This window comes from Bos taurus, chromosome 20, assembly GCF_002263795.3.
Source record: "Bos taurus isolate L1 Dominette 01449 registration number 42190680 breed Hereford chromosome 20, ARS-UCD2.0, whole genome shotgun sequence".
Lineage (NCBI taxonomy): Eukaryota > Metazoa > Chordata > Mammalia > Artiodactyla > Bovidae > Bos > Bos taurus.
Window position 1 is genome coordinate 19243636 of NC_037347.1, and position 12800 is coordinate 19256435.

Consider the following 12800-nt stretch of genomic DNA (forward strand, 5'->3'; position numbering starts at 1 on the left):
CTGACCCAGACTTGCCTGTGAGTGTCCAGGAGTCTCCAGCAGAGGCGTGAGTCAGTGGTGGCCTGCTGCAGGGTCGGGGCACTGAGTGCACCAGTGGGTGCATGGGACCTTTTGAAGGAGGTCCCCATTATCTCCATTACCTCCTCCACAGCTGGTCTTAGGTTAAACAACAGGGAGCGAAGACAGCCCCGCCCATCAATAGAAAATTAGATTAAACTTTTACTGAGTATGGCCCATAGACAGTAATCCAAGTCTATGCCCAGACCAGTAATGCTAAAGAAGCTGAAGTTGAACAGTTCTATGAAGACCGACAAGACTTTCTAAAACTAACACCCAAAAAAGATGCCCTTTTCATATAGGGGACTGGAATGCAAAAGTAGGAAACCAAAAGATATCTGGAGTAACAGGCAAATTTGGCCTTGGAGTACAGAATGAAACAGGGCAAAGGCTAATAGAGTTTTGCCAAGAGAGTGCACTGGTCGTGGTAAACAACCTCTTCCAACAACACAAGAGAAGACTCTACACATGGACATCACCAGATGGTCAACACTGAAATCAGATTGATTATATTCTTTGCAACCATAGGTGGAGAAGCTCCACACAGTCAGCAAAAAGACCGGGAGCTGACTGTGGCTCAGATCATGAACTCCCTATTACCAAATTTAGACTTAAATTGAAGAAAGTAGAGAAAACCACTAGACCATTCAGGTATGACCTAAATCAAATCCTTCACGATTATAAAGTGGAACTGAGAAATAGATTTAAGGGACTAGACCTGATAGATGGAGTGCCTGATGAACTATGGACAGAAGTTTGTGATATTGTACAGGAGACAGGGATCAAGACCATCTCCAAGAAAAATAAATGCAAAAAAAGCAAAATGGCTGTCTGAAGAGGCCTTACAAATAGCTGTGAAAAGAAGAGAAGCAAAAAGCAAAGGAGAAAAGGAAGGATATACTCATCTGAATGCAGAGTTCCAAAGAATAGCTAGGAGAGATAAGAAAGCCTTCCTTAGTGATCAATGCAAAGAAATAGAGGGAAACAACAGAATGGGAAAGACTAGAGATCCCTTCAAAAAAAGTAGAGATTCCAAGGGAACATTTCATGTAAAGATGGGCTCAATAAAGGACAGAAATGGTATGGACCTAACAGAAGCAGAAGATATTAAGAAGAGGTGGCAAAAATACACAGAAGAATTATGCCAAAAAGATCTTCATGACCCAGATAATCACAATGGTGTGATCACTCATGTAAAGTCAGACATCCTGGAATGTGAAGTCAAGTGGGCCTTAGGAAGCATCACTACGAATAAAGCTAGTGGAGGTGATGGAATTCCAGTTGAGCTATTTCAGATCCTAAAAGATGATGCTGTGAAAGTATTGCACTCAACGTGCCAGCAAATTTGGAAAACTCAACAGTGGCCACAGGACTGGAAAAGGTCCATTTTCATTCCAATCCCAAAGAAAGGCAATGCCAAAGAATGCTCAAACTACCACACAATTGCACTCATCTCACACGCTAGCAAAGTAATGCTCAAAATTCTCCAAGCCAGGCTTCAGCAATACGTGAACCGTGAACTTCTAGATATCAAGCTGGTTTTAGAAAAGGCAGAGGAACCAGAGATTAAATTGCCAACATCCATCAGATCATAGATAAAGCAAGAGAATTCCAGAAAAACATCTATTTCTGTTTTATTGACTATGCCAAAGACTTTGACTGTGTGGATCACCACAAACTGTGGAAAATTCTGAAAGAGATGGGACTACCAGACCACCTGACCTGCCTCTTGAGAAATCTGTATGCAGGTCAGGAAGCAACAGTTAGAACTGGACATGGAACAACAGACTGGTTCCAAATAGGAAAAGGAGTACATCAAGGCTGTATATTGTCACCCTGCTTATTTAACTTCTATGCAGAGTACATCATAAGAAATGCTGGGCTGGATGAAGCACAAGCTGGAATCAAGATTGCCAGGAGAAATATCAATAACCTCAGATATGCAGATGATACCACCCTTATGGCAGGAAGAGAAGAAGAACTAAAGGGTCTCTTGATGAAAGTGGAGAGTGAAACAGTTGGCTTAAAACAGCATTCAAAAGACTAAGATCATGGCATCCAGTCCCATCAATTCATGGAAAATAGATGGAGAAATAATGGAAACACTGAGATACTTTATTTTTTTTGGGGGGGGGGCTCCAAAATTACTGCAGATGGTGACTGTGACCTTGGAATTAAAAGACGCTTGCTCCTTGGAACAAAAGCTATGACAAACCTAGATAGCATATTAAAAAGCAGAGACATTACTTTGCCAGCAAATATCCATCTAGTCAAAGCTGTGGTTTTTCCAGTTGTCATGTATGGATGTGACAGTTGGACTATAGAGAAAGCTTAACACCAAAGAATTGATGTTTTTAAACAATGGAGTTGAAGAAGACTCTTGAGAGACCCTTGGAGTGCAAGGAGATCAAACCAGTCAATCCTAAAGAAAATCAGTCCTGAACATTCATTGGACGGACTGATGCTGAAGGTGAAACTCCAATACTTTAGCCACCTTATGGGAAGAACTGACCTATTGGAAAAGACCCTGATGCTGGGAGAGATTAAAGGCAGGTAGAGAAGGGGACAACAGAGGATGAGATGGTTGGATGGCATCACCAACTTGATGAACATGAGTTTGAGCAAGCTCTGGGAGTTGGTGATGGACAAGGAAGTCTGTTGTGCTGCAGTCCAGGGAGTTGCAAAGACTTGTACACGACTGAGCAATGGAACTGAACTGAGCGTATGTTCTATTCCTTTCTATAATTATGTCCTTGCCGGGGACCACACTTTTTAGAGATAGTACAGAGTAGTTTTTATTAGTTTCAAATTTAACTAAAATAGATTTGGGTTTGGATATTGACCTGTAGGGTAATCTGTCATCCTAGTTTTCTTGGGACTGGCTTTCCCTGAACATGGGACTTGCAATCCTTAAAGCAGTAAGTCCCAGGGAAACTGGACCATTGACTACCCAACTAACCATGTGGCTGTGAGACCATGGCATGTTATGTTACAAGTCTCTGTTTTTTTAATGTGTGAAATGGGAAAAGTAATGGAACCTAACCCATAGGAGTTCAGTGACAATTAAATGAGATAGTATATGAGATATATAGATATATGAGATAGATACAAAACACAGCACTCACTACATAAACCAAGCCCTTGATAAGGACTCAATAAATACTAGCCCTTATTATTAAAACTGTTTTCCAATTTTATTGCAATATAATTGACATACAGCAATGTATAAATTTAAGGTGTACATCATAATGATTTGACTTAAAACTATCATAAAATGATGTCCACAGTTTTATTCAACATTCATCATCTCATATAGATACAAAAAGAAAAAGAAAAAAAAATGCTTTTTTCCATGTGATGAGAACTTCTAGGATTTATTTTCTTAATAACTCACATACAGGACTTCCCTGGTGGCTCAATGATTCACTTTCCAAAGCGGGGAGTGTGGGTTCAATCCCTGGTCAGAGAGCTTAGACCCCACATACCTCATGGCCAAAAACCCAAAACATGTAAAATAGAAACAATATTGTAACAAGTTCAATCAAGACTGGATGCTTGGGGCTAGTGCACTGGGAGGACCCAGAGGGATGGTATGGGGAGGGAGGAGGGAGGAGGATTCAGGATGGGGAACATATGTATACCTGTGGCGGATTCATTTTGATATTTGGCAAAACTAATACAATTATGTAAAGTTTAAAAATAAAATAAAATTTAAAAAAAAATTCTTTGAAAATAACTCTCATATATATCATCCAGCAATGTTATCACAGTACAGTGTGATCATAGTCATCACACTATATATTACATCCCAAGTATGATACACTTATTTCATAACTGGAAGCTTATATCTTTTGACCACTTTCATTCAATCTCCCCTCCCCCACCCTTATTTATGGTAACCACAAATCTGATCTGATGAGTTTAGGGATTTTTTAAGATGACCTGTGTGAGTGAGGTCATATAAGGCTTATTTTTCTCTGTCTGACTTACTTCACTTAGCATAATGCCCTCAAGATCCATGCATGTTACCTCAAGTGGCAGGACTTCCTGTTTTTTAAAGCCATTATTATTGTTGTTGTTTTACAAAGCAAGTAGATTCCTCAAAGCACTAATTCTCAGAATCTATATCTTCATATCTAGGATTTGAAATAAATGAACTTTATGTTTAGCTTTGATGTCTTCTTTACCTTCCAGGTGACTTCTTTTTTCATTGTATTTATCCTTGAAATTAAACAGTAAAACCCATGGCTAAATAGAATCCACCATTGCATGTCCTTTCATATTTTTAAGGATATAGGTCAGAACAAGACAAATTTACTGTTTGGAAAACAGTATGGATGAATGAAGAATCAAAGGCAGCATACTGCTATGAAAAGATAAGGGGAGTTAGCCTAGATTATAATAATGACGTGGAGAAGGCAATGGCACCCCACTCCAGTACTCTTGCTTGGAAAATCCCATGGACAGAGGAGCCTGTTAGGCTGCAATCCATGGGGTCGCTAAAAGTCGGATACGACTGAGCGACTTCACTTTCACTTTCACTTTCATGCACTGGAGAAGGAAATGGCAGCCCACTCCAGTGTTCTTGCCTGAAGAATCCCAGGGACGGGGGAGCCTGGTGGGCTGCCGTCTATGGGGTCGCACAGAGTCGGACACAAGTTAAGTGACTTAGCATAGCATAGCATAGCATAATAATGACGCCTGCTATTTTGTTGAGTGTAAACTCTAGGCCATATATTAGTGATCATATCCTTCTCTCTCTGCTCCCATCAGTGATCCTCAGAAGTAAATATTGTTATCCTTCTCAGTGTTCAAATGGAGAACCAATCTCAGTGAGCTTAAGTTATTTGCCCAAAGATAGTGTTGCTGCTGCTACTGCTGCTAAGTGACTTCAGTCGTGTCTGACTCTGTGCGACCCCATAGATGGCTGCCCACCAGGCTCCCCCATCCCTGGGATTCTCCAGGCAAGAACACTGGAGTGGGTTGCCATGTCCTTCTCCAGTGCATGAAAGTGAAAAAATAAAGTGAAGTCGCTCAGTCGTGTCCGACTCCTATCAACCCCATGGACTGCAGCCCATCAGGCCCCTCCGTCCGTGGGATTTTCCAGGCAAGAATACTGGAGTGGGTTGCCATTGCCTTCTCCGAAAGATAGTGTTGGGTTGGCTTAAAGGTTCATTTGGCTTTTCTGTAAGATGTTATGGAAAAACCCAAATGAACCTTTTGGCCAACCCAATAGTAGTGAGAAGTGCAACAGAGATTCTAAGCCAGGTCTGAACTTTCCAAAGTAAATGCACTTTTAACTTATAACCAACAGGGTAATTTTGCAGAAAAGTATTTTGCCTCTCTGGGTTAGTTTCTTCACCTGTACAACTCAGAAGGAAAGGAAATTGCCATTGATGATTGCTTATCACATTACACATAATGAGCTATGCATGTTACATGCATCAGCTCATTTAATAATTGTGAGTAAATATTACTTCCATTTTGGGGGGTATTGGGGGGAATGGGTGGGTTTTCATCCTCTTCCAGCTTCTGACAGGGAGTCAACTCTTACCAATGGAAACATGTCTTGCTGCTAAGTTGCTTCAGTCGTGTCCGACTCTGTAGACAGCAGCCCACCAGGCTCCCCCATCCCTGGGATTCTCCAGGCAAGAACAATGGAGTGGGTTGCCAGTTCCTTCTCCAATGCATGAAAGTGAAAAGTGAAAGGGAAGTTGCTCAGTCGTGTCCCACTCTTGGCGACCCCATGGACTGCAGCCCAACAGGCTTCTCCGTCCATGGGATTTTCCAGGCAAGATGGAGTGGGGTGCCATTGCCTTCTCTGGGAAACATGTCTTAGCAAAGAGCAATTCCTGCTTGGTTTCCAGAGCCCTTTCTTTCCATGGTTCAGGAAATAGCCAGCTTCAAACAACATATGCCAAATAGAAACATTCAAGGGAGCCAAATTCTGCTCTCCTACACACCAGCCAGTCCAAGAGAGAGACCCTCCAAAGCTCCCTGGCCAGAATATGTAGTCACTCACCAAAGCCCTCCCCTGAAACACTACCTTGCCCTCCTAAAGACCAAAGAGGGTGTGGTGGACAGTTCACTTCATATTGGTAGAAGATGTTTTGATTTACCCTTGATTGCATAGAATTCATGGCCAAAGCTCATAAATTCTATTATTGGAAATGTCGGTTAACAACTGTCTTTCACCAAATATTTTTCTGTTAATCTCATTGCTTTCTAGTTAGCATTTTTCATGTATACATTTCCCTCAGTTTCTTTCTCCAAAAGTGTAATGATACATCCTGGGACCTTTGTGGATCACTGTGCTTTCTGGAACTTTTGCCTTAGGCCTCTGAGGAAACACTGCACTCCAGTCATGAAGAGGAAGACCCTTTGAAAGGAATGGAACCCTATCTCGTAAGGAGACTTTCTTGCCGCAACATCCAGCTTCCCCCTCTCGCCTTCAGACAGTTGGAACAAGCAGACTTGAAGAGTGAATCAGAGAACCTTCAGAGGCCAACCAGCCTGCCCTTGAAGATTCTACCCCTGATTGCTATCACTTCTGCCGACTCCAGTGGGTGAGTGACCTTGGGTGACATTGCCCCATTTTCTATTTTAAACGATGATTGTTATCTGGTATCTCTTGAGTTTTGTGGCTCATTGCTTGATTTGAGTCCAAGGGAAATGGAGTTGCTAGAGTCAAGAGAAAATCTGGTAGTTTTTCTCAGGTAATATTGCAGTCTCTACAAGAGGAGACACTTTAGTCAAATTATTTTACATGGAGTATTTGAAAAAGTATTGATGAATGCAAATGAGTATCTGGGGAAAGGAAATTGGGCTTGGAAATTAATACTGGTCACAGGTGGTTAAATAGAAAAATTTCTTAACAAATGAGAACTAATGGACAAATTAACATGTAGGCATACATATCTGAGAACAGTAGGCAATGTTCACTGATGCAAAATGAATTTGGAATCAAGAAGAGATTGTACTATAATTAGAATCAAAGGAAGTACACAACTGGCCATGAGCCTAATAATTTGGCCTTTGACATTTTCAGGTCTTGCTTACCAGAATACTGTTTCAGTTCCCAGCATAAGGAGTTTTATTCTGCATTAAAATGTATAGAAGAATGAGTGAGGCCTCCGATTACTAATGTAGCATTTGCATTTCTTACTTTACTAGGTATTTGTGTTTTTATTCTTTTTCTGCTGTTTACAGTGGGGTTTTTTACTCTTTAATAGCAATTACCAGGTAAAATGTTGTCAAAGAAAGTGAGAATTGTGGGCACATCCATTATTTGATTTTTGGGCCAGCTGCCTTTTGAGAGGAGGAAGAAACTAGTGGTCCACACTTGAACAGACACTTTAGTATTTATAAGGATTATAGAAACAGAGCAACTTGCTGGGTCCAAATGTGATTCTTCCTCATTGTCTGCCAAGTTCAAGGCATGTCTAGAGAAGGGACCTTTTCGCGTTTTCCTAAAAGTTGTTGGAAAAGTGGTGGTCAGAAAAAATGTCAGCAGTAACTATCATCTAAGATATTGAATTTAGCTGTTTGAATTGGTACAGACCAGTTCAAAGCACCTATGTTATTAAAAAAGTATGAGGAAATCACTACTAGATAAATAAGATAACACATTCTTAACTTGAAGCAAGAAGGAGGAAATACATATGTGATATATATATATTTTTCTGGATGAACTGTGTATATAAAGAAGACTGTATACCTATCCATCAGACCCATTAAAGCAGGTAGGAATTTTATAGGGCAGCTTGATCTGAGCATTCTTTAAAAAATACTGTCTTAGAAATCCAATTTCCCCTGTTTGGCATCAGTCATGCTTCACTCATGTAGAGGGTGGGATTCACCTGCCAGGTATGTCAGAGGTCACTAAGTCCAGTCCTGTGTTCAGTAATTTGCTAGTAGAGCTCCAAGAATTGAGTAAATAGTTGTATTCATGCCTGGGATTTATTAGAGCAAAAGAATACAAAGAAAAATCAGCAAAGAGCAAGGTACGTGGGGCAACAGCTGGAGGAAAGCAAAAACAAGTTTTCAGGAGTTCCATCTCCCAGTGGATTCAGAAGGATGTACTTAATTCCTCTAGTAATGAGTTGTGACAACACATGTGACATGTGTTCACCAGAGAAGCCTTCTATCAGTGAAGGCTATTAAAGGCTCAGTGCTTATATGAGATATCTAGGAGGCAAACTCACAGAAACAGAGTACAACCAGAGGTTGTCAGGGACTGGGCGAAGGGGAAATGAGGAATTGCTATTCAACAGGTATGCTGCTAAGTCACTTCAGTCGTGTCCGACTCTGTGCGACCCCATAGACAGCAGCCCACCAGGCTCCCCCGTCCCTGGGATTCTCCAGGCAAGAACACTGGAGTGGGTTGCCATTTCCTTCTCCAATGCATGAAAGTGAAAGTGAAGTCACTCAGCCGTGTCCGACTCTTCGCAACCCCATGGACTGCAGCCCACCAGGCTCCTCCGTCCATGGGATTTTCCAGGACGATTGAAAGTGGGGTGCCATCGCCTTCTCCATCAACGGGTATAGTCATTTCAATTACAAGATGAATAAGCTCCCAAGATCTGTCATACTGCGTTGTGGCTGCAGTTGACAACACCATATTGTGCACTTAAAATTCTGTCAGGAGGGGACATCTTATGTTAAATGTTCTTACTACAAAAAAAAAAAAAAAAAAAGTTTAAAAACAAAACAAACAAAAAATAGACTCAGTACCCAGTTTTTACTGGGGGTTGGTCACTGAGGCATCCTCTTCGTAGTATGTGCGTAAATTCCAGATTCCTAGAAGGAAAGCAGTTGTTCAGCGTAAACCATGTTTTTTATGCAACCAGTTTAGGCACTGAGCCATATTACCAGTTAGGGAATGGTGGGAACCCTCCTGAAATCCAAGTTCCCAGATGCCAGCGAAGGGCCAATCTTTCCAACAGGCTTTTCTAATGATAACAGTTACTAGCCTAATGTAAATTCTTTTCTGCACAGCAGGTTTATCTCAGAATCATTAGCTTGATTTCTCTACCTTTGAGGAAGAAGGGATTATAGCTATAATTAAAATTAAAATGAACTAATTTAAGCCTGTGATGTATTCAATTAACTGATTTAAAAAAATTTGCTGGCTAAACATGACTTCTGTCTCGAAGGTGGTGTTATATCATGTGCCCTTAAAAGAAAACAATGTGGTATATTTAATATGTCTCTGTGTAGTTGGGCAATGTGTATAATTAAAAATCTCAGGTTAAAGCTAAGCTTACTTAATTAAATTTGAATTTGTTGCTAAATGCAAATAACCTCCAAGTGCCAAAGGACTCGGGGTTCAGAATTGTCTCAAAGATAGTACTTTTGTTGGTTCAAAGTTTGCTTCCTTTTTAATAAAAGATCTAAGACTCAAGTATAAGCAAAACAGTACTTACCATTTACAAACATATTCAACATTTTGGAGGAAATAATTTGTCTTTTAGAAAAATGAAACAAGTGACTCGTCAGTACCAGAAGGCAGCCAGGAGAAACCATGTATGAGAGTGGCCAGAAACAAAGCCTGAAGATGTACTAAAGGAATTCTGTTATCTTTTGAAGCAAATTTTCTGGAATATCTCAACTTTGAAAGGGAGGCAGAAGGTAAATTAGGGATGACATTCTGTAGCCATGCCAGTTAACCAAGAACTACAGGTTCCTTCACTACTATCAGAACGGGCTAATGGGAAATTTAGACTACTTTAGCTAGGTTTCTACAGCCCCATTCTTCATCATTAAAGGTTAGTAGGTCCCCAGGTCCCACTGTTAATCTACACTGAAGCATCGACAATTGTGAACCTTTTCTAGAAAAGGAGATTTTCATCCCCTTTGGATTTATTCCTTTATTTAGCTTTGCTCTTTTTTTCTGATATATGAGCACATCAGACACTTGCTCTGTCAAGTATCACACAGTAGTGGGTCTACAAACTTGTGCTATCCCTTTCAAAAGCCATGATGTGGTTTCTTAAGGAAACAATTGGCCTGCAAAAAAAAAACACATAATTTGTTCTTGGTTAGTCTTTGACATGTTATAACTACTTACTGTATAGCCACTGCAGCAACTGCTATACTTTTTTGGGAAAATATTAGAGAAAATTCTGTTCATTATTTTTGGTTTCCTTGTTATAACTGGCTTCAACCATCCTCCATTAATAACTCATGGAGTAGAGGTGAGTGTTCTAACAGGTTTAAGAGTCAACCAGGAACTTGTTCCTTGTTCAGAAAGTTATGATCACTATGGACTTATCACATTTATGTTAAGAAGTCTGTGTCTTGTTAGAGAAGGAGAAGTATCATATGACATCCCTTATATGTGGAATCTAAAAAGAGATGAATTTACTTACAAAACAGAGATTCACAGACTTAGAGAACAAAATTGTGGTTGCTGGGGGGAAGGTTGGGGGGATGGATAGTTAGGGAGTGTGGGATGTACATGTACACATTGCTATATTTTAAATGGATAAATAGCGAGGATCAATTGTATAGTACAAGGAACTCTGCTCAATATTATGTGGTAGCCTGGATAGTGGGGGGGTAGTTTGTGGGAGAATGGACACATGTATATGTATAGCTGAGTCCCTTCTCTTTTCATCTGAAACTGTCACAACATTGTTAATCAGCTATACCCAAATAAAAAATTCAAAAAAATTTTTTAAACATGGAGGAAGAAAGAAAGTCTATGTCTTGCTTTTGGCATCTGTCCACAGACATGCCCTACATTCAAGGGTTATTCAAATATGTTTGGAATGAGATTGGAGGTCCTCTTCATTTCTTACTTCCTCCTTGTTTCACAACAACCCTTGCTGACTGCAACATAGTTCTCTGGTTAGAATCCTTGGAAGGAATCAGGAACTTCCGTTAGCCCAGCACTGGCTTACTTTCCCTGGGTGGTCCATGGACCCCCAGATACTCTGAGGAGGGTTTAGCTTGCCACACCTAGAATGCTTCCTGCACACAAGTAGGAGATTGCAGGAGCAAAGGGAGGTAACAGGAGGTAGTGCTAAATCTTTCTAGCTGTGTTTTATGGCTGCATCAGCTATAATCAAATGAGAGCCAAGGAGTAAGTTGTCCCCTCATGACAGGATGACACACCTGTGGGTGGATGAATACTCAGGAACATGTGTGGGTGGAGAATATTACAAACACTTTCTTATCGCTAGTGTGCCATTACCAATCTAGAGAAGTACACTGTGTACATTTATATTACTATGCCCTATTTTTTTAAAAAAAAGAAAATGGAAAGAAGTTGAAATAATGGTCGCACTTGGAAAAAAGTCTACTCCCCAGCATAGAAGGAAGGATTACCTTAGTCAAATATGGCTTCGTATTACAAAGATCTTCCAGAAATATTTCTTTGAGTTACGTGCTATTCACAGAGGAGCTGGTTTGAGATGCCAGTTAGACTTTGGGTTCTTTGATCAACTGCTCATCATCTAGATTTCCTGAGTACACACACTATGTTAGTGTGAACATAAAAAAAAAAAAAAAGGTAATTTTCAACATTTTGTTACTGACTCAAAAGCCGAGCAAAATAAAGTTAAGAGAAACAGAAACTTGGTTAAAAGAGACATCTGATTTTTCAAACTTTATTTTTAACTTAAGGCTTTGACGGTGGGGATTTCAGATTTGAAGTATAGTGAGTATGAGGCTATATGAAGCTAAAGAGCTGTCTTTCATGATGAACCCATGAGACTTGCTGTTTCATATTGGATATGTGCTCAAGTTTCAAGAGATTTATTTGATAAATTCTGGCTGAAAGTTTTGTGGAAGATCTATATAATCCAGTAGGCAAAGATTTCCAAAATTGAAAATGTGTACACTTGATTGTGATTATAAAGGATCCCTTAGATATATGACATTTTTGACCTGGATTTGGTTTAAAAATGTAATCATAAAGAAATAGAAAGGCAGTGCTACCCATAATCTTAAAGATAAATGCTATGTAAAAGAAAAAAAACAACAACTGGATTCCTTTGTTTTTTAAAATACAATTAATTGGCACAACATTTGTCAAAACTCAGAATATCCACAAAACATTGCAAGAATTATTTCTAAAGTATTTACTCTGATTTAATTGAATTGAATTTTATTTTTGCTTTGAATTTTTTTATTTTGAGATTAAAATTAGACTCTAAGTGCAATGGAACACTTGACTATATAATTCTTGATAAATGACATCTTGAATCTAATCTAAAATAGACAACTAAATAATGCTGATGGCTTTTCCCTCACACATCATAGAAACTCTGAGTGTTTTATGGTATCTGTCCTGTCCTAAATTTCAAGAAAATAAGGTATAAATGATAATTTGGTTAAAATAAAGAGTATGAAGTGAAGTGAAAGTCACTCAGTTGTGTCCAACTCTGAGAGCCCATGGACTATGCAGCCCATGGAATTCTCCAGGCCAGAATACTGGAGAGGATACCTTTTCCCTTCTCCAGGGGATCTTCCCAACCCAGGGATCGAATCCAGTTCACCCACATTGCAGGCAGATTGTTTACCAGCTGAGCCACAAGGGAAGCCAAAAATAAAGACTATGGTAATTATCAAATTCTAATTTCTTCTTCACACTACTGTAGTGCCTTCTCATTCTTGTAGTACTCTCTGGAATCCTAATTAAATTTACCTGAATAGATTGATATCATAATATACCATCACACATAACACTCTCTCTTTGTATGTAATAAAGTACCATGCACCAGGCAGGATTTACTTTT

At 39.7% G+C, this 12800-nt stretch overlaps 1 protein-coding gene across 7 annotated transcripts in view; it reads left to right on the forward strand.

The window, feature by feature from the left end:
- The window catches only part of PDE4D (phosphodiesterase 4D), a 1605399-nt gene that overhangs the window by 531265 nt on the left and 1061334 nt on the right, over positions 1–12800 (forward strand). For all 7 annotated transcript variants that reach the window (XM_059878811.1, XM_059878808.1, XM_003587511.5 and 4 more), the window contains one exon: positions 6394–6623. In XM_059878811.1, the coding sequence (XP_059734794.1) occupies positions 6394–6623 (230 nt within the window). The remainder of the gene's footprint in view (positions 1–6393; positions 6624–12800) is intronic.